At 42.3% G+C, this 22,043-nt stretch overlaps 1 protein-coding gene across 2 annotated transcripts in view; it reads right to left on the bottom strand.

Annotated features, from left to right (window-relative positions):
- Window positions 1-22,043, bottom strand: part of DIP2C (disco interacting protein 2 homolog C) — a 343,245-nt gene that overhangs the window by 83,822 nt on the left and 237,380 nt on the right. For both annotated transcript variants that reach the window (XM_054695051.1, XM_054695050.1), the window contains 7 exons: window positions 20,931-21,128; window positions 15,327-15,418; window positions 9,164-9,274; window positions 4,404-4,527; window positions 4,008-4,117; window positions 3,743-3,845; window positions 1,555-1,619 (listed from right to left, as the gene is read on the bottom strand). In XM_054695051.1, coding sequence (XP_054551026.1) covers window positions 1,555-1,619; window positions 3,743-3,845; window positions 4,008-4,117; window positions 4,404-4,527; window positions 9,164-9,274; window positions 15,327-15,418; window positions 20,931-21,128 — 803 coding nt within the window. The remainder of the gene's footprint in view (window positions 1-1,554; window positions 1,620-3,742; window positions 3,846-4,007; window positions 4,118-4,403; window positions 4,528-9,163; window positions 9,275-15,326; window positions 15,419-20,930; window positions 21,129-22,043) is intronic.

The raw sequence follows: 22,043 nt of genomic DNA on the forward strand, positions 1-22,043 counted from the left end.
GTAAAGTTAAGGGATTACAGAATGGGAGCATGGGACAAACTCTCCCTGTCCTGTCTCTGCTGCCTCAGGGGCAGGTGAAGGGAGAGGGCATAGGCATTTTGGAGAGCGCTGATCCAACTCAGAAGCTAAAGGGAAATACAAGATGGCCTTCCTGTGAGGAGTGACTCTGCAGCACATGACCTCTTGCCTGGGGCTTGCTCCCTATGCCACCTAGGGGTAAGAACACTTGCACCACATAGAAGATGCTGGAGAAGAGCATTGGTCCTCTAGCCAGGGAACCACTTCACTCTATAAGGAGGTAGCAAAAGAGAGACTTAAAAACTGGGGCATAATCTAGAGCAAGGGGGAGCAGACAAGTTGTACGGCAATGAGGTCTATGAAGAAGGGGCTTTGAAGATGACACTACCCAGCAGGTAGAAGGGCTAAGCACTCACTAAACATTGGGCCACATGATTCTCACTCAAGGTCATCAATCCCATTGGACAGAGGGGCAACAGGGGTGCAGAGTGACTTAGACACCCAGGTGCCCTGGGCTGGTGCAGGGGGCTTGCTGCAGCCAGAAGGCTGCAGAGGGCAGGGCTGCAGTCCAGCCCAGTCCTTGGTCCTGGGGCCTTCCACCACACTAGCACACACTGAGTGTATCTCATCATCCACTGGAGTCCAGATGGCAGAAATGAACCGCAATCATGAACCAAAAGTCAATGGGCCAGTCCAGACCCCAACCTTTGGTCTACATGATCTTGCCTGCTCTTGTTGAAATAAATTCTGGTTTATCAAGAAACAACAAATGCTACCTTCTGTATTTATATTCTTATCAGTCAGGTAAAAATTGCTAGAATTTTTTTACTTCTGCAAAGATATAAAGTTTCAGTATAAAGAACTATGAAAAAGATGGGTAAGTGAAAATGATCACATCTGAAACAGACATGGCAAGATTCTAAGTAGTTATTCTACACATATTTTTTAAATGTTAAATATACCTTAACAATAAGTTTGTTTTTCTATTAAAAGTGCCTACAGCTTTGTTATATCCTCACTTATCTTGTGGCACTAATAAGGAGACATGCATTCCTCTATAATGCTTGCTGGATTTTATTAAGAGGAATCTGTTAAGTGCTTTCCCCTGTAGCATAATGGAACAGTGGATTCCCTAAGTATTAATAAACACTGTCTCACAGGAAGGAAAAATAACACTGTCCTAGTCAAATCATATGTATGGGGAAACTGACCCAAACACCAGCTGTCGATGACATTACTGTGAAATCTTAAATGCCAAAAGTGGGGAACACACACTGCATTTCCTCTGAGCCTGGAAAAGACTGCTCCAGGCAGCTGCAATGTCAATATTCAGTTCCAGGACTCAGGGAGTAGCTGCTAAAGCTTGGGGCTTGGGGGCTCACTGAGCTTCCAGAAATGACATCACTGCCAACAAGGATGACTTTTCCTTACAAGGCGGGAGGAAAGGGCTCTTCCAAGGACCTTGTGTAGAGACCACACTTTAATTCTGACTGTGCACGTCCAAATGTGAACAGGACACAGGGGAGCCACACTTACCGTCAGGATTCCATGCCAAAGTCCCACGTCTTTCTTGAAATCCAGCACATTCACAATTGTCTCAGCTGCACAAATGAAGAGTCAAAAGATTTTTACTTACGAAGCAGGCACAAAGGGCAAAGAAAATCCAACATCACATTGGGGGTGGTAATGGAAAATCATTTCACTTTATGTTGGTAGAAATTCTGCAGCCTCTAAACCCATTTTTAAATGCTGGAAAGTGTTTCCAAAGGAATCTTCAGACAGGTAGGTTGGCAGCAATAGCCCTTCATACCATCACTGAAAATGTGCTATGTCTTCTCTTTCATATACTTGTTTTCCTCCTCCCTGCCCTTTTATTTCTTTTTAAGAGTGAGTCTTTTCATTTCTGTCATGTGTTCTCCCAGGAGAGAGAAAGGCCAAGGATTTGGAGAAAGGAGGATCACCTCTGTACCACTGGAAGTCTCTGGGGTATAAGGAGGAGACAAGGAATTTGAAAGGACAGGATTTAAGTCCTGAGGAAGCTTTTTGTCCTTTCTCTTCCTCATTTAGGTTAACCCTTTGTCTTCCAGCATTCAGGAGAACCCCTAGGAGGTTAGGGATGGACCAGCTGAAGCCCCACTCCTGCAACCTCCTTCCCCTGCATTCCTAGTCCCTCCTCCTACTCCCTTTTCTTCCTCTCTGCTGTCCCTTTACACCAGCCTTTCTAGCACAAACATAAGTTCTTACTCTGCCCTGTTAAGTGTCATCTATATGCAGTTTTCTATATGCAGTCATCTATAGGAGTTTTCATCCATCTCAGAACATTCACAGGCTGAGGTTTAGGCTCCCCCTGTCCAGTTGGGGTTAGAGATGCAAACATTTATCAGCTACCTGGCCCCAGCTGCTGGTGCTCCAGAAAGGGATGTTATTATGTGTAGGTGCCCCAAGGCCTAAATTCTGAACCCAGTGGAAGCCCAGCCCCAAGTGCTGTGAAGCATGGGATCTGACTGGCCAGAACCTGACCCTGTCTGGTTGTGAATGGATAGATGAAAGGGTAGGTGGATGACAGGTGGATGGACTGATGGTCGTACAGGAAGATGGACAGATAGAAGGCGAGATAGAGAATTGTGGACGCAGTGCTTTGCATACACAACGATGTGGGGGAGCATTTCAGTGAGCATGACAACCTATGGCAGGGGTATATGTGTGGATGAAATCTTTACACTCAATGTTTGGGAAATTTCAAGAGGAAATGTCATGGAAGCAGCTAAACCAAGGACAGAGTCACTTCTGGATCCTGAATTTCATAATGTGGGATGGGCTTGAAGGGACTGATGCATCATCTGTCAGAACCCTAGTTCAAGAAAGCACTGGGCAAGTTAAAAAAAAAAGAAAAAAGAAAAGGAATGTAAGAGTAGTTAAGGGCTATAGAGGGGATGTCTCTGAAAATGGAGCTAAAACAAATGTGTGAAATGACAACTATGATGCATGGTGTGAGCCAGAGACACGATGGTGTGTTTAAAGCCATGCTGTCCATGGTGTGGCAGGTGAGCATGACAACCAGCTGCTCCCCACTGTGGTGGCCACCCCTGGCTCAGTAACCTACTGCGAGAGATTATGAGTCAATTGGTACAGGTGGGTTGGAACATGGCATTTTTTTAAAGCTCCCCAAAAGATTCCAATGTGCAGCTTGGAAAGAACATCCATGGTACTAATGATCCATTATGGTCCAACTCTCCCCAGACTCACAGGTTGAACCCCTAGGCTGTGGTGTGGCTGTATTTGGAGTTTGGGTCAACAAGGATATTATAGGACAAATAAGGTTAAATGAGGTCATGGGTGTGGTGCTTGGGTCCAACAGAGCAGGTGTCTTCATAAGAGGGGGAAGAGATATGGTGTCAGGCTGCATGAGGACAGTGAAAAGGCGCCATCTGCCAGCCATTAACAGAGATCTCACCTCCAGGAACAGACCCTCAGGACACCTTGATCTTGGCCCTCCTGCCTCAGGAACTGAGTTACACTTGTCTGTTATTTAAGCCCCAGCCTATGCTGTTATAGTGGTGAGAGGCAGATGACCCTGAATATACAACCCCACGGGTTAGCCAGGCTTTAGCTGAGATGGGTGCAAAGTCACACAGTTTCAAGGGAGAAGGTCACATTCCCTCCACTGGTGATATGACTGAGTCTCCCAGGCCCTGGTTGTGGGGAGATCCCCTGTCCCTCATACCTTCTGTATAGCCACAGGCTTGAGTGAGGGCCTGGCAGTGGGTCAGCAGGGCAATCCTAGTGACGGTCACCCCCAGCACACTTCCATCCTTGCAGGTCTTGTACTGAAACGAGACAACACGCAGACCAGGGTAGGGGACCAGTCACCAGGCTCGTGTTTCTCAGCACTGGTCCCCCTGTGAGGCTGCAAGACCCTAAGTCTGGAGCTGTGTCACCATCCGAAACTGTTTCTCAGTTCCGGAGTGCAGCCAGACCCGGGGGCTTACCTCGATGTAAGCAGTGTCATTGTTTGCATCTTTAATATGTGGGAACCAATCTCGAGGAGGTTTGGAGAGATGTTTTGACTCTGTGACAAACCACAACAGCTTTGGCCAACCTTGGAAATAAAGACAAATAAGACAAATTCCTTTCAGTAAGCATTACCTAGAAGAGGTGTATAGAATGACTTCTCCCACTTTATGCTTTACAACACCACCCGCTAGATGGAGACTGGTGTTTCCATTGCATCTCAGATGGTATCGACAGGAGTGAGCGAGCCCCGCCAGCCGTACATAGGCTGGTAACACAAGGGGTGTTATCCAAGACGGTATGTGCAGCCGTGTATTCAGCACATTCTTCCCCAGAGAAGAGCTGGCCTCCCAAGGGCCTGTGGCTGTGTGTACCTTTGAACTGTGGGATCTCCCCTGTTGGGCTTTTTGGCAGTCCTTTGTGGCAAGCATCGCTAGTCAAGGCCACAGTCACTCCACAGCTTCCAAGTAAGAATCCGATCTGTTGGCTCCCTGCATCCTAGGTGAGGGCAACAAAGAAAGAAGGATCACAAAGTAGAGATCGTGGCTGCTTTCCCACAACATGGCCTTGCCCTCAGGTTCCCGGATGGATAGAATTTCCCTGAATGACCAGCAGCTTGGGGCACAGACTGGCATCCTGAGGACTGGACTCAAAGCCAGGCTGCCACCTGCTAGCTGTAAAGTGCCCCTAAACAGAGTTCACTTAGCCTGTCTCCTCATCTGTACGAGGGGAATAAAGAGCAGAGCAGGGTCTCAGGCTATGTGAGGATGAACCAGATGCATCGGGGTAAAGCACTCAGCACATAACCACGTGAGCTCGGTGAGCGGACCCATCACCAGGTTTCTGTGAGACTGTGATTGTGAGAAAGCTTACTGTCTAAGAGTCTAAGAAAACATCTCTGTACTTAACATACTATACCTGGTGCCCAGTTTCAAAACTACTAGTGCTAAGGCATACGGAGTGCTTGATCACACTGGCTTGGGTACACCCAACACTCACTCTTAACCAGAGGAAGGAACCTGGCCCCTTCCCTCACCCAGAGTGTGACATGTCTCAAGAGGGCACATTCTCAGGCCACCACAGCATGACCAGCTCTGGGGAAGCAAGTGCTGATGTGGATTGAGGAACGTGGGTCTGAGAAGATGCTGCAGGACAGGGCTCCCCTTGGCTAGGGCAGGGAGTGAAAATACCCTGTTAGCTTTGCTGCTTATTAGTCCAGCACCCTGCAGAAGGACAGGCCAGCAGCAAGTCAGTTCAACTCTCTTTATTCTGCCGTCACATTAGCTATGATTCAGAAAACAAGACAGAAGCCTGAAGAAGCCAGGTTCTTAGAACTGCAGCATATGAATAGTAAACCATCACCTCCTTCCTCCCATGGCGCACTGCCTGAGCAAGGAAAATGACACGCCTGCCGTGGACACGGTGCCCTGTTTCCTTCCGCTCTGCCTCCTTCCCCTCACTGACGGGTACTGTCACCGGGTAAAATCAGTAGTAGCAACACTTCTAAGCTAAGCTTTTCAAGTGGGTACTCATACTTTCCTGATTGTAGATTTAAATCATCAGTGAAAATCTGTCTCTTTCCATGGCATTTTGTATGGCAAACCTGACGGGCACACACCACGCAGCCCGAGAAGGAGAGGAGGTCTGGCACTGGGCAGATGCAGGCACTGCTTTCTGGGGTAATTGTGGACTTTTCCTTTGAGCAGTATTTTTTCAAACAGAGTTATAATCAGCCACTTTCACGTGTATTTGGGTATCCCATCACCACACAATGAGAGGGGACAGTTTCTGAAACCAGGTTTCACTGGGGTGTGATTGTGTTGGAGGGTCTAGGAATCTGCACATGGAATGACTTAGGTCCAAGCACCAGGCAGATGACTGTGACCTCACAGGGCTGGCACTGCGCTCTGACATTGGTCCTCTTTGAAACCTGCTGCCTCTGAACTCCCTCTTTCTAATGTCTGCATAGAATTTGATCCCTAAAATGAGAGAGACTCATCCTTGGGAGACGCAGATAACAACACACCAACATATGAAGGAAAAGATCAGAGACCTTGTAGGAAGGAGCGTCTCCTCTTCATTTGGAAGATTCCTATTCAGTTATGCCCACCCCACCCCATGGGTGAAATGAGATCCTGTACCCACACAGATCCCTGAAGCTCAAAGCTTCTGGAGCCCAGAACCAGGGGCAGCACCTGAGCGCACACACTCTACAAATAACGCTGATGCCATGGCCTGTTTCTACACTAACCTGAGACAAGGACGTGTGACACCCATGCTGCTACAATCCACGTGGCTTCTAGACCCAGTCTCAGGAAGGCAGTGACTGCCTCCCTGTGTCTGATGAGCAGCCGACTCAGGGCACAGCCTTCCACCTCAGGGAGCATGAGGATGAGCCCCTCGTGGCTCCCTTTTCTCCGTGCTTCTCCCCAGGACTAAGCACCTCTCGGGCCTGCAGGTTCTTGCTGAAAGGTGGCAGCTTGCAGGGGTGCTCCCCTGAATGCTGGGTTGTCGAGGACTACTGGGCACAAAACTTCACTCATGGCTTTCTTGCTGCCTATGAAAACCTAGACCACACTCGAGTGGAAATTTCTCAGTTTTTGTAATATGTGAAGAGCACACCAATTATGTCACTTCCTAGAAAACCCCTTCCCTGTGTCTCTGACAAGTGACTCCTCAGCATCGAATGGGCCAGTGTGGACACATTGCCTATCATTGTCCACCCCAGTCTGTCCTCGGGGCCCAGTCAGAAAGCATCAATCACACACAAAAAGAGGATTCTCTCTCCACGTGAAATGAGTTCATGAAAAGTCTGTCATGAACTCATTTTAGATTCGTGACCTCCAAACTACTAGTAGGTAGTTTTTGCTACCAATTTTGCTCCTGTGTACTCAAATTGTGCGCTCGCGCTCTCTCTCTCTCCCCCTCCAGGGTGTTTTAAATGAATCCCACGTGGGGCACAACCTATCCCCCTCCCCCTCTTCAGCTAGCCAGATTTCACCCTACTCCTACCACCCTTCAGGTCTACAAGGTCCCTCTACTCAGATTTCCTATCAAAAGGTGATCCTGAGGAGAATCATATCACCGTTCACACACAATTGTAAATACCTGGCAAGACAGAGAAGCTATTGCTTCCAAAGAGATTTCATTTTAACAGGAATTTGAAACCCTTTATTAAAGCAAATAGGTTGTGTGAAGGAAAGGAAAGGAAAGAATATCCCAGCAGGAAAGCAAATGTCCCTGAGGCCAGGCTCCTGAGGAGACCAGGCCCCAGTGGGCTCCACGCCTGTGGCCCAAGAGCCATATCTTCTCTGTTGCTACTGCGCTTAGAATACAGACAATTCAACCCCTGTCCTGAGGTTGTAATACTGTTTTGCTGTCATACTCATGCCCGCAGCACAGCCTGTGTCTCAGCTGACAGATGGTCTTACCGATGTCCATCTCCTGGGGGGGGGGGGGGGAGGGCTCCAGGCACCTTTCAGATCTGCTGTGACAACACCGACTTGGCAGTGACATGTGGATGCCCTCCCTTGCCTTCCCTGCTCCCTGGCTCAAGTATCACAGGAATGTGGATTTCTCCTACTCTGTTCTCTTAAAGAAAAAGTTTTCTCCTCTCACCCCAGGAATTGAAACAGAGAATAAACAAACATGACATGAGGGACATTAAGTAATATCAGGATTTGGAAAATGTGCTTTTCATGGGGCCCTCTGTTTTAAAACAAGTCTAGGGGCACAGAACTGATAGAAGAAATACCACAGGCCTCCTCATCTATGCTTTTCTACACATCTTGCCCCATTTTGAATTGCACCTGACCAAACAGGTTCTTTAACCTAAAGAAATATTCTCAAGGGAAAAGACATGACATTTTGAAGTCAGAGAGCCTGAGGGTGACACACAGCTTCTGCTCACCTGAGAACTTTGTCAGCAAAGTCATCTCACGGTCCTGTCTCCCCATCAGGAAATGTTCCCAGGGGAGAAACAGCCAGACCCTCGGCCAGTCCCCTGCTGGGTTTCTGGTCCCATGATGCAGGGTACCAGAAGGAGGGTACTGAGTGGGTTTGGGAGGTGAGACACCTGGTAGGTAACAGCTTGGGACCCTCAGGCGAGTGGGCAGATGGCCCTGACAGCACCGATGGGAGAACTGGCCTTGTGGCAGGACTCAAGTTCTCCCCAACGGGCCTGGGTGGCAGAGCTCATGTAGCTTCCGCAGCCACCATGCAAAGCCACAGCAGACAGAATCCAGCACAACACCTCCCTCCCTCCAGCAATTATTCCTGCTGGAACTTCCTACTCACACACAATTAGAAAGGTTCTAAAACATCTGAATGAATGGCTTACATTTCCATCAAAGAGGCAAAGGATCTTAACATCACTATTTCAAAGCATTGAAAACATGTTAGTGAAAGAGTCAGGTTGGGTACTAGGTGCGTCTGCAGCAGCAGTATGTGGAACTTGCACTACCTGTCCGGGTAATAGCACAACGTTCCTGCCAGTGAGGAGGAGGCCAGGCATGTGCCTCTTTGTACAAAAGATTTTCCTCTGAGAACCCACCGTTGTTTGGACACCAGGCTACAGACTTAACATAGACAAATCTAGATTCCTTATGTGATGTGAAAAAATTAGGAAATGGTACTCATTGTGGCAATAAGTATTTCTGGGTGTGGTTACTGCTTACTGAGAGTGGCTCTCTCCCTTCTACCCCCTGAACAGACTAGGAGGCATTTCCTCGAGGTCGCAGAAGCCTTCCTTAAATGTTGAACCATGACATTTAATAGCAGAATAGCCATGAAGCCAGCAGGAGGAACTCATGGGAACTCTGGGGCTGGACACACACAATCACACACTTTGGAGTCAGGAGATACACCCCACAGTTTGTTCACTGATGTTGCCAGTGCAACATGAATGAAGGCCAGATAAATCCAGAGTAGAATCCAAGGTTGAGTGGTACTTTCCCTGCACTAAGAAACTGCACAGCCCCTCAGAAATGAGATATCCTGTGCCTCTCCGCCCACAAGCTGCAGGGGTGACAAACATTTTACCACAGTAGCCTGTGCATCCTGACCCCCGCCAGTATGTCCAGGGCAGCAGCCTGGCATCCTTTAACAGGCTTTCAGGAAGCGATGTATCCTTTACCTTTCTCGTGAGCGGGACCTCGATGGGCACAGGGACGACTTCGGCCAGCAGGCAGCCGTAGAAGGCCACCATGGAGGCAGCAGGGTCGTTGTTGGGGAACACCAGTGCCACCTGCACAGAGGGAGGGAGTTACATGACATGATGCTTTTAAAACACCACTAATGCACACAGCCCCCCGCAGCAGCAGGGCTCACATTCAACAGAAAAGCAACACCAGAATGAAAAGTAGGTGCCTGGCTTAAAAATGCAGCAGTAAAAGGTGCTTCAATAGCCTCATGAACTCTCTTCTAATTTATATAGAAGGCAAACACACCACCAATAGTCATGTGTAAAACTGCACCAGAGCTCTCCTTACTTTCCTGTTATCTTCCATCTTGTGTGCATTCTCATATACACGAAATTGTGTATGAGACTGCTATTTTCACTAGGCTTTACAGATACTTTCTCCTATTTCTAGTCTCACAATTGTGGTTGAAGACCGTTCACTGCCTGACTTGGGCATGGGCCTTTGTTTCCTCACCTGTAAACAAGAACACCAGTCGAGCCTTATCTAAGGGAAGAAGGAGCTCTAAGCTCTGCCTGCACCCGGCGCAGTCATGGACATTAACTACTCACACTGCACTGGCTACCAGTACTGGTGCAGTGAGTCAACCAGCGCTGCAGACACCTGCAAAGTCTTGGTTTTGGCCCAGATGTGAGGTTCAGTGAATACTGCCTTTGCAGGTCCACCCACCCCTTGGTAGCTGGTTCAACTGCTCTGAAGAACTAAGGATCATTGTGGAGGCTAAAAGTAAGGCTGATTTAACTACCATCCAGTTATGTTGGCACAAACAGTGGGCAAGAGGATTGTATGTTTTCTGATTGTCCTTACGGTATCTTAGTGATGAACAATTTCCATGGGATGTTTATATTATTATTCTTTGCATGATTTTCTTTTCATTACCTTCCCCTATTTATCTGTAAGTGTCTTGACATTTATCCTAAAAGCTGAATGAATTTTTAATATATTTGGTAATATTAACTCTTAAATTTGATGCAGACTTCACATATTTTAAAATTTTTATTGGTGCATTTAACATTTTATGTAAATTTCTCAAACTTCTGCATGTTATCACCGATTATTTAACAAATATTTCATGCAATTTCTCCTAGACTTTTATAATTGTGAACTTTTAAATTCACTGGGATCTCATCTTCATTTCCGCAGTGCAACTAACTTAAGTTCCCCCAGTGTTCCATCATGCGTAATACTTCCGTTCTCTTGCTATGAAAGCCTCCTGTGATAAAGCTTCAAGACAATCCTGTGTCTGGCCTCTCCACCATGCTCTGCAGGACTCGGCTTCTTTCTCACATGTGCTACAGCATCTGGGTACTCTTCTTATGCACTCAAGTTGGTATGTTTTCTTAAGCACACAAATCCCATGATTTACAATATAGATAATTTCAGTACATTACCTCACTCAGGTATTTAACCAATTTAAAAAAAATGTTCCAACTAGAAGTTATGAATTTTGTCATGAACAGTTGGATAAGACCCTCATTACTTCAATATCTAAATAAGTAGGTTGTCACAAAAGATTCAGATGCCAGCTGAGAATAGAGCAAGCTGTTCCTTGGATTTGGCTATGTTGGCAATTTAGCAACACATGATAGTTGGTTGAAACAAAATTAATGGAATTGTATAAGATAATCCCTTCCCTGTAGCATTCCTACGGTTGACTAAAATCATCTAGATGAGAGAAAAACAAAACTGCAAGGTCAATAAGAACCATTCTGCACTAAAAATAAATTTTATTTGAGAAACTGAGAATAATTGCTGATATGTTAGTCCTTCATTTTGTCCCAACAGCATGCAGTTGGGTGCCAGGTTACCATTAGTAAGTCTTTCAAGAAGTCCATGCATATGAACCACAATCACTTTAAAAAACCATCTGAGGTTTGCACTAGCTCAAGTGTTTTGTCTTCCACCAATGGGCTGATGGTTGATAGCACCTGGTTTTAGAACTGCATCTAGTGAAGCAACAATATTCAATGAAGGGTTGGCAAGGCTTCCAGGTTCCCATGCTGCATGGATTCTGTCCCTGAAGCAGACTAAAACATTTCAGAAAGCCGACCAAACAGCATTAAAGCTGCAGCAGATGTCCAAGCTTTACCCAATACCAATGTGTATGCCCATTCATAAAGGATGACTTAACACTGACTTAGGGTTCTTCCTATAATACCTATTCCAGAGGAATGAGTCTCCACCAAGAGCAAAGAACACACAAAGGAAAAGTGAGATGTTCCCACAGCCAGACTGTGGACCAATCCTGTTTCTGAGATTTTGCTTTGGTTTCCACCCCAGCTCTATTTAAAGGAAGATCAACTTGATCCAGGATTTAAAATTCCCACTGCTATATCACTAAACGTATGCTGATAATGCCATATTATATAACTTTCAGAGCTGTGTTAAAATAGGATGAAATGTTATATCACGATGTTAAGTGAGTAAAAGCAGAATATAAAATTGTACATTACTATATGCTCTCAACAGTACAAAAGTAATGGGTAGAAAAGGCCTTTCCTTTCCTAATGGTTCTGTTGGAATCAAAAAGCTGAATTTTTTTTTGCAATTTGTTTTAAGAAAGAGAATCCCATTTGTATGTCATTCTTATAAACTTTTCCTTTCACATCTTTCAAAAATATGGATTCACATTGGTGAGTCCCTAGTGATTCCAGTGCAGTCCCATACAATTACAGATGCTTAGTTTGTCTAAGTTCACATGGTTTCCCTTCGTGTGATTCTCCGATTGTCCATGGATTCCCTTGGCAGTACCCACCAAGCAAAACATGCATCAACAAATCATGAGCTGGAAGTCCACCCGAGGCTTTTGATAGGGTTTAACCTTGTAAACTGATTCCTATCTTCCTCCCTGATTTTCCTTCACTGCCATGAAGTAGGAGGGCTGGAGCTGCATGTATCACTCAGTCCTCACTCCATTCCCTACAACCTGACCCCCACTCTATCTTCTCTCCCTAGAAGCCTTCTTAGAGTCCAGGTGTGCTTCAAACAAAAAGATGCTTCTCCTACCCAAACAGTTCAGATATGTCTCTAACCACCTCTTTGGAGACCATTATCACTTTGCAATTTATAGAGAATTAATACTACTGCTCTCTTCTTGTGTGATGTGTCTATATTTTCTACAGCTCCTGGTACAATATTCCAAAACCCTAATCAGCATCAGGCATATCAATACCTCTTTCAAAGTCAGAAGTTACGCTCCAAAGTGCAGTAATAAAGTCATCCACATGAAAAGTGTCTATAATTTCTACACTAAAGATTGACTATTACTATTCTGGGGTATATTAAGTTTTATCCAAAAAATGACTTTCAAAGTGGGTAAGAATCCTGTTTATTTCCACAGAAGGCAACAATCACTGGACTACTAGTTTTGTATGCTTATTTAATAAGTATTTACACTCACACACCAGATGTTAGGCACGTGAGTAATTTTTTAAAGACTAATTTAGGGAACTTATACCCCTCACACAATACAGACCAGAACTTGCCAAAAACTCTATTTTATTCCATCAAAACTGTGCCCACTACATTCATTCTCACACGGGAGCTGAACATAGGTGGTTTCTTTTGTAATTGCTATTACAAGGCACTTCAAGAATCTGGAGGCCATACTATAAAATAATGTTTTTTTTTTTAAACAGGTCTAAGAATCATAGATATGGGAGATAATATACTATAATTGATTTTTATAAAATTGTGGTAAAATATGCATAACCAAGTTTACCTTCTTAACTGTTTTCAAGTGCAGAGTTTAGCAGCATTGTGGAGCTTCACACTGCTGTGTGACCATCACCCCCAGCCATCCATGGAATGTCTACGCCTCCCAACTGAAAGCCTGTCTACACTAGACACAAACTCTCCACCCTGTCTCCAGCCCCTGGCAGCCACCATTCTGTTTTTGCACGTGACCACTCTAAGTACCACACTGAGGAGAAAACACAAGCAATCGGTCCTTTTGTGTCTGGCTTATTTCACTGAGCATAATATAATGTCTCAAGGTTCATCTATGTTTTACTGTGTGTCAGAATTTCCTTATTTTATTTCCCTCCCTTCTGCCCCCTGGCACCACAATGGCTACACACAGGTAGTTTTCTGTCCCCTTTCCTTTTAAAAGCTGAGTAATATTCCATTGTATGTAGCTACCACATTCTGGTTATTTCTCCATTGGTGGGCAGTTGGGTTGCTTACACATTTTGCCTTTTGTGAATAATGCTACTATTAACACTGGTGTAGAAATATCTGTCTAAGTCACTGCTTTCAATTCTTTGAAACTGAAGTAGAATTGTTGGATCAAATGATAATTCTAGGATTAATTTTTAAGGGACAACCATACTGTTTTTCATAATCGGTACATCACTTCAGAGTGCTCTCAGCAATGTACAAAGTTTCTAATTTTTTTAAAGACTATTTTATACAAGAACCGGGGTACAGACCAGATGCGTGGGAGGGTGAGAGGATTCTGTTATCAAAAAAACAGAAAATACTAAGTTTTGACTAAGACATGAAAAAATTAGAAACTTTGAGTTCTGTCTTTCACATTTGAGTCAAAACTTGGTATTTTCTGTTTTTTTGATAACAGTTATCCCAATGGGTATGAAGTAGTATCTCATCGTATATCCCCAGTGATTAGTAATAAACATCTTTTCATGTGCTTATTAGCCATTTGAAAATGTTCTTGAGAGAAATGCTTATTCAAACCAACATTTTTAAAACTTTTTTGGTGGTTGTTGAGTTATAGAGGTTCTTGATATATTCTGGACTCTAATCTCACATAATACATAGCATTTGAAAACATTTTCTCTTGATAGTATCCAAGTTTTAATTCTCTTAAAGTCCAAATTTTTGTTGCCTCTGCTTTTTCTGTCATATCCAAGAAATCACTGTCAAATTTAGTGTCATGAAGTTATTTCCTTGTTTTAAATTTAATAGTTTATAGTTTTAGCTTTTATGTTAGGCCATGGATTCACTTTGAGTTAATTATCCGTAGATGGTATAAGGTTTCAAATTTATTCTTTTCCTTGTGGGTATTCAATTTCTCAGCACCATTTGTTGACTAGACTGTCCTTTTGCCATTTGATGTATTAGCATTCTTATTAAAAAATCCTTTGACCATATATATGATTTCCTTCTGGGCTCTCTATTCTATTCCATTGGTCTATATGTCTAACTTTCTGTCAGTTGCACACTGTTTTGATTAAAACTTTGTAGTAGGATTCATGGTCAGGAAGCATGAGACCTGCAACTGACTTTTAAATGCTAGAGGTCAAACTTGTTCAATAAAACTGGAAAGAATCACACAGTCCAGCACAAAACCCTGGGCAGCAGTCATCTTTTAGAAAATTCCCTATAATGGGTCCATGCCTTTATATTATCTCTTAACTAAAGTATATCTTGTGTTCTTGTTTGTTTACAGTGCTCTACAATGATATCTTTATAGATTTCACTTGGAGATCTTTGGGTGCAGTCCTGGGGGTCTAAGTTACCCAGCAGCATGTGGGGAAAAAGGCAATATATCGATGGCAATAAAATCAGGTTCAACACCTAGTCCCACATCAAAATCAGGGTGCAAAGCTTGGACAAGATTATTAAGTGCTCTGGTATAACATGAAACTGGTAATACTAATTATCTGTCCTCTGTAACTTACCAGTTTGCACTAAGAATGAAATAAAAACCTGCTTTATCAAGAAATATGACACTGGGAAAGGAACTGTAGCAGTAGTTTGCTGCCAAGACAGTAAGTTCCAATGGATTAATGGAGAAAAAGTTTTAAAGGTAATTGTCCCACCTGCCCAGGTAGATGACAAGATGCTTCCAACCAGGAGACAATACCTGACAGTGGTTACTGGCTTTGGGTGCTGTCTATGCCACTTATTAATGCTGTGCCTCATCTTGTACGATACTTGACCTTCCAAGTCTGAGTGTCCTCGGGGTTAAAATGTGAGAACCCCACATTCAGCTTAACAAGTTGTTGTGAGGATTAAATGCTTATAGTGAATATTAAGGAAGCCTTATTAGTAAAATTAGTAGATGCTGGGCTTTCACTTGAAAATTTCCCACATAAGAGGCATGTACTGCAGATCCCATAATTAAATTGCACTTACCCTATCTCCAGGTCGCACCATGGGCTCTTGTTTTGTACCTAATTTATGCAGAATGTTGTACGCAACCTTCATACTTCTTGTCCACAGTTTGCCTATTAACACAAATGATAAAGATACAAGTAATTGGACACATGAATTTTTCAGTTATGGCTGGATGTGCATGTCAAATTGTAGATTATGACTCCCCAGTGAAAGCCTGGCACCTGTATCCACCTGCTCTTAATGTGACCAGATCACGGTAAGAACGAATGGAGGACCCAGGAAATGGGTCAGCTGAGTGAGAAGGAAACGGAAATCAAGTAAAAGCAGAGGAGGAGAGACTTTTTAAAACAAACCTTGAGGAGAAAAAAAAAAGAAAACTCAAACGTTAGCCTGAGTTCTGATTATTTCTGATGAGGGGGCCCCTTTCACAGGCTATCACTCATTTGTCAGTATTTTACAGTCTATAAGAACTGGGGAGTGGTCTTAAGAAATCCTCTCAGGAGATGAAATTTACCCAAAGCACTTTTCATCTTCAGCCTTCAACTTACTCTGTGTCTTGGCATCAAGGTGGGATATAAAAGCCAGCAGCTCTGACTTACATAATCAAGGATGCCTGGACACCGAGCAAGAGACCTCCAGCAAAGCCGGAGATGATCTCAAAGGTCATCTCAGACACTTTCAGGGAGTGAGTACGGTGGGGTTACTGTGATAAGCACATCACCATCTTAGGTTGTGCAAAACGACACAACTTTCCTTTTTTTGGGGGTCCTGTTTCATGTGACTCTGAGGAACATCAGTGGGCCTCCCTGGTGATGCAAGGGGTTAAGATGCAACCTATGAAGCTGTCCAAAGCCTCTGCAGCACGAGTTCCATCCCCTAGCTGGCCAGGGAACTACCCACATGGTGCAGCAGACCTCTCCTGTCTCTCCCACTGCTCCCCTCAGCAGTGTATTTCTGTCAGTCTGCCTGTTATGTTGTTCCCCACTGTCTCTGGTGAATCCTCTCACCCTCCCTCGCCCCCCGCCCCTCTGGTCTGTACCCCAGCTCTTGTAGGCATAAAAAAAAAAAAGAATATAAGCACTGCAGAACTGCAGTGGTGGTCTTCACAGGGCTGGAGACCTCTCTCTGCTAAGTCCTAATTTTTTTTTTTAAAGATTTATTTAGTTATGCATACAAGAACTAGAGTGTAGGCCAGAGGTGTGGGAATGAGAGGATTCATCAGAGACAGAGTGGGGAACAGAACAGGCAGACTGACTGAAATACACTGCTGAGGGGAGCAGTGGCGAGACAGCAGAGGTCTGCTGTGCCATGTGGATTAGCTCTCTGGCCGGGGTTTGATCTCATGTTGCACTGGCTGCCGATAGCTTGATAGTGCTGTGTCTTTAAGCCCTGCGCCATCAGGGAGGTCCTTTTAAGTCCTAAGTTTTTCAACTTTAAATTTTCTAATTTCAGACTTGTGGGAGTTTCGGAAATTCCTTTCCAAAACCTTCCTTTCTTGAAGTTATTTATTTTCATTTAGTTTTACAATCTTTATTTTTTTAATTTTTAAAACATTTTCCTAGATCACTGTTCATATTTGTACAGTAATTGGTTTCTCCCCTCATATGTAGTCCTCATAGTTCTCCAACTCCATGTCACAGGTGCACTATCACCCTATTCCCTTGGGCTCTTCCCTCCCCTGTTTTTACCCCCTCTACCCTCTCTCTTGCTACTCTATGGTCAGCTTGCAAGTTTTGTCTTTTTCTTGACCTTTTGTTTGGTTTCTCTAGTATTTTTAATTATTTTAAAGTTATAAACATTACAAAAATGACCACAAAGCAGGGAAAGAAAAAGAATTAAAGAAAAAAAAAAACTTCAGAAGAAGTGACCAGCTTCAGATGGAAACTAGGCTTTAGGTGGTGATCGAGATGTACTATGTACAGATGCTGAAGCATAACACTGTGCACCTGAAACCTATATCATGTCATCATCCAATGTTACTTCAAGAAAACATTCTTTATAATGTTCAGCTTTGAAGAACTTGCAGATTTCAAATCTCTGCTTTCATCCTAGTACAATTCTTCAGCATTATCCAGGTGACAGAAAACAGTCTGTGACTAAATGAAAATGACTTTAAATCTATTCTGAGTTCTTGAACACAAAGATGTTTTAAAACCTTAGCTTCTAAGCATTTTCAGAGCTCAAGTTGTTTGAAGTTATACCAGTGCAACAACAGTACAATAAAATTGAGAGTATTTTTAACTCTGTCACATAAATGCAATCACTTTTAATTTTTTTCCTATCTTAAAAGTAAAAGTGAAATTAGAAGTGTTGAAAAATATATAAAGTTTTTTGTTTACAATGTATTTTGAATGAAAAAAAAAACTAAGGGATTTTTTTTATTTCACATTAGATTTTTCAGCAACCCAAATTTTGTGATTACTGTTTAGCAACCAAAGAATTTTTCAGTGTATCGCAGCTTCAGTGATTGGGCAAATGCTTTGCCCAAATGTCTCTAGATTCTAGGACATTCTGGCTACCAGAAGCACAAAAATCACAGAAAGCATTTTCACATACTTGTAGAGCATCAAGATCATTATTAGGCATGAAATTTTATTCATGCTCCCTCCTCCATCTCTAGCTTCCCAATACCATTGTCCTCAAGACTGGCTACCTTACAATTACTTGGTATCTTACTTAGAGATTATATTTTTCTCCTAAAAGTAGTTCATTAGCCCATTAGAAATAATGCAGAAATGATGCTTTTTCCCTCTGGGAAAACACATTTCCTTAGGGAAAACACAAATATTTGTGCCTCCAGATTTCCTTAATGTGAACAATACTGGGGAATTATATAGATGAATAAACAATTAAATCAAATTGTTGTAACTGAAAAAGTCAATGTGTTGTAAATTAACAAATCAATTACAATCAAACAATTAGCACCATTATATTTTGTTAAATTTCCAACTTCATGCTCAGTCTGGAATATTAATGTTGAAATCATAAATTCATACAAAATTAGCTTATAAGAGAGAGTTTGAAAAGGGTAAAACACACTTTTGATAACATTCTAGAAGTATACTTGATGTTTTTTCAAAAAGAAAGGAGAAATTGCTGATTTACATTAGAAACAGTGGTTCTGGAACAATGTACAAAGGAGATGTAGAAATGATGCAAACACTTTTTTATTATATAGTAATTTTAATTTCACTTGTATGTGAGTAAGGAATGAGCAAGCGGACAGAACATGTAGCATTGAGGAGGAGGCTGGGGTTCCCTCCCTGGGCACACCTAGAGGGAGAAATCCTATACTTCAAAGCATTAACAAGAATGTAAAATAATGGTACTTCATCAATTAAAAAAAAAAGAAATATCATCAACACAAAAAACATGGGGTAGAAAGGTTCTCCGATGCTTTTCTAGCTCAAGCATCTAAACAAAAAAAAAAAAAAAAAAAAAAAAAGAGGAGGAGGAGGAAAAAGGAGAAAGAAAAAAAACAACCCAGCATTTGCTTGGTAGAAAAGGACACTGGAACAAAGCAAAATTGATTTGCAGACATTTCCCTAGGGCCAGGGAGGAGAGAAAGGAGGAAGAGACAGAAAAGTTTCTGCTAAATGAGCATGATAAAAGGAAATGGTTGCTTAGCATGATTTACTTTTACTAACATAAGATTATGAAATGCCATGGGATTTCTTTAGTATGTTTTATTTATATTGTTAAATGGAAAATATAATTATAAAACTTTTTATAAGCTTGTTCACAAGTTCACTGGCCATCTATTAAAGATCCTAAATTTCTCAACTGGGAATTCTACCCTGGGGCCTTGCAGGAAGCTAGATAGTTGAAAGTACTACAGTTTAGTTTGGTTCTTAGATTATACCAAGTCACTTATTCAACTTCCTTCCCTTTGCCACTTCTCAGTAACACCCAATCATTAAATGATTTTATTGTTTCTGCATAAAAAGCACTTGTCTATGGTTTTCATTGTATTAGTCAACACTTTCATTTTCTGTCCCGATAAATTATTATCTCACGTTTAGAAATGTACTGCTTTCTTATTTTCCTTTGACAAGTAAAAAACCAAGATTGATCCATAATATATGTCAGATATAGACATACACCAAATATACCACAATATAGGTGACTTAAAAACAGGACTTGAGATAACTCGGTGTAGACATATTCATTCAAAATTTTCATATAGCAGGTCCTTGAATGATAAAGTTTTGTCCTAACAGTGATAAGAAAAACAATTCCTACTCAACACTGGACCAGTGTTATTCAAGGACCTTCCTTCATTCTACTGGCTGGAAGTTGTGGTTTCCAAGAACCTACTGACAGCATTAAGTAAGGACTCACTTGTTCTGTATCTTATGCCTCAGATTCTCCAGAACCTTGCAAAAAGGCAAAGTCCTCTGTACCTTCAGAAGAAGCGGGTTAGGCCTCCAGTCTAGGTCCTCAGTCCCTTAGACTGCCCTCACTCAGGCTTGATTTCACACGGCCCTGCTCTGACCCAGGGCATAGTAAATGCCTCACACATCTTAACGAATGCTCCCTGGGCCTGCATACGTGTGTCATCAGAAACCCCTGCATGTGGGTCTGGCAGAATCAGCTGCAAATATGAATACAGCTCCACTGCAGAACTGGCAAGAGATGAAAGTCACACAGAAGTCTTTCTTTTAAGTGAATAAAACCTACTGCCAAGAACATTATTTAAAAAAAAAAAAATGAAGCTCATGCCTCATCATGGATGAGATACCCTTTATGCACTTAGAATTGCCCAACAAAGACACAAACCAGGGAAGCTGAGAACCAAGCTTGCAAGCCAGGGCCACCTGTGTTCACAGATGCACAGAGGCTGGTGTGGCTCTGTGAGCCATGGGTCCTGCCTGCCAAGGCTGGAATCTGCACTGTTCTAGACCTCAACTGGTAATGTAGAAATTGATTTCTTTCCTCCCTGCAATAGAGTTTTATTTTCATAATAATAAGACTAAAAGTTTCAAAAAAAAAAAAAAGTCATCTAAGCTCACACAAGCAGACCTAACATGAGCCATTTTGGTCTTGCTCTTATTAAGAAGCTGGCTTCTTTGCAAAGCGGCAGTACAGTCTGAAAATAATCTGACAGCCTGCTTTCTCATAGCCCCCAAGCGTGGAGTAGAGAAAGAAATCTCTCTGGTACAGTTAGTTATTTCCATAAGTTTGCAGACTATGTTAATTGTGTTAAAGATTTATGAAAAGTCTTTTTTCTCTTACTTCTTAAAAAAAAGACACTTTAGAAAGAGATTTTTTTAAATCCTGAGTGATATATATCATAGTTTAGGTATACATTCCTTAACTACCAATCTTTCTTGAAAGTATTAGTTTCAACAATATCACACAACCATTCCAAGAGGTAAAAACCAAAACCTACTTCAAGCTATGATCGGTGAACTTTTTTGCATCCATTTTTAGATGATCCTCAAAACACATTAAAACACAATGATTTTTATAATCTAAAGTTATTTTTCTAAAATATTTCCTTTCAAATTTCATTTATTTCCATGGAAACATAAGGAAGTCCAAAAATAAATCAATTACCCTTAAAGAGTCAGTTGTGTCTAGGAATAAGCAAAGATAGGTGAATAAGTCATCCAGAATTACCGTAAGTGAGGATATATAGTGGTTTCCCATTTGTGTCCATTGTGGTCAAGCAAGGGGCCTTTGGTGAGATGGTTCCCCATCGCTGTAATGCGGCTTCTAAGGATGGGGGCCAATTCGTAACCACACCCAGCTGCTCCCCACGCATCGCCAACATCTGGGCTCCCTCTGGCTTTGGCTGATTGGGATCTGGTTGTTGAACTAATAATAAGCACATTTGAATACAAAAGGTTTTCAAGAAAAATACATGGACGTTAGCACAATTCGTTTTTTATTCTTTTGAAACAAGCTAGGAGTATAACTAATAAAGGTATAACTTTACTAGTGAGCAGAAAACATGCATTCATTCTTTTATAGAATCAGAGCTATGAACTACAACTAAGCCTCAATGGTCATAAATGAAGTGCTCAATTCCTGTAATTCCCAAAGCAATATTGGGATGAGGAACTTTAGGAGACCTGAGTGCATTTACAAACTGACAGCAAGTAAACTACATATTTTATAATACGTAGGGTTGCAATACCTATGTTTAAAATATCAATTATTAACATATACTAGTAATTCTGGACTCCAAAAGCTCAAATCTCACTAAACTTTTATGCTCTTAAATATTGACATGTAAGTTCAAATCTGCTGCAATTACTAGGAATAATGACCAAAGAGCATATTTTCTTGAGTAAAAGAAAAATAAATACCTCATATAAAATATAACCTGCCCAACTCTTTAAATTGGCAAGAAAACAAGATTATTTCTCTCATTTCTGGAAATGATTTCTTTCTCAGCTTATGATAGAGAATTTCCACCTGCTGTCCAGAAAATTCTCTATGTCTTACTTGTGTTATAAAGAATGAGGAAACAAGCAGTTTGATTTTGACACAGTAAGTAGTATTTTGTTCCAACTTTAAGTGGTTTGTGTTAAAAGGCTTCTGAGCATTCAGAGGTTGAGACATTGGCTCCTGAACTTGTAAAGCCAGGCAGGAGGCAGCCTGCTGTAGGCTCTCTGCAGTCTCCTTTAAAAGCTTATCCAGGGAGAACTGGGCTGCTGTGAGTTTTCTATCATATACTTGCATTTCTGTATCCTTCTGGAGCCTCACCAAGATCCTGACTCAGGGGAC

Source organism: Talpa occidentalis, unplaced genomic scaffold, assembly GCF_014898055.3.
Source record: "Talpa occidentalis isolate TD23 unplaced genomic scaffold, MPIMG_talOcc4v2.1 talOcc4.14, whole genome shotgun sequence".
Taxonomy (NCBI): Eukaryota; Metazoa; Chordata; class Mammalia; order Eulipotyphla; family Talpidae; genus Talpa; species Talpa occidentalis.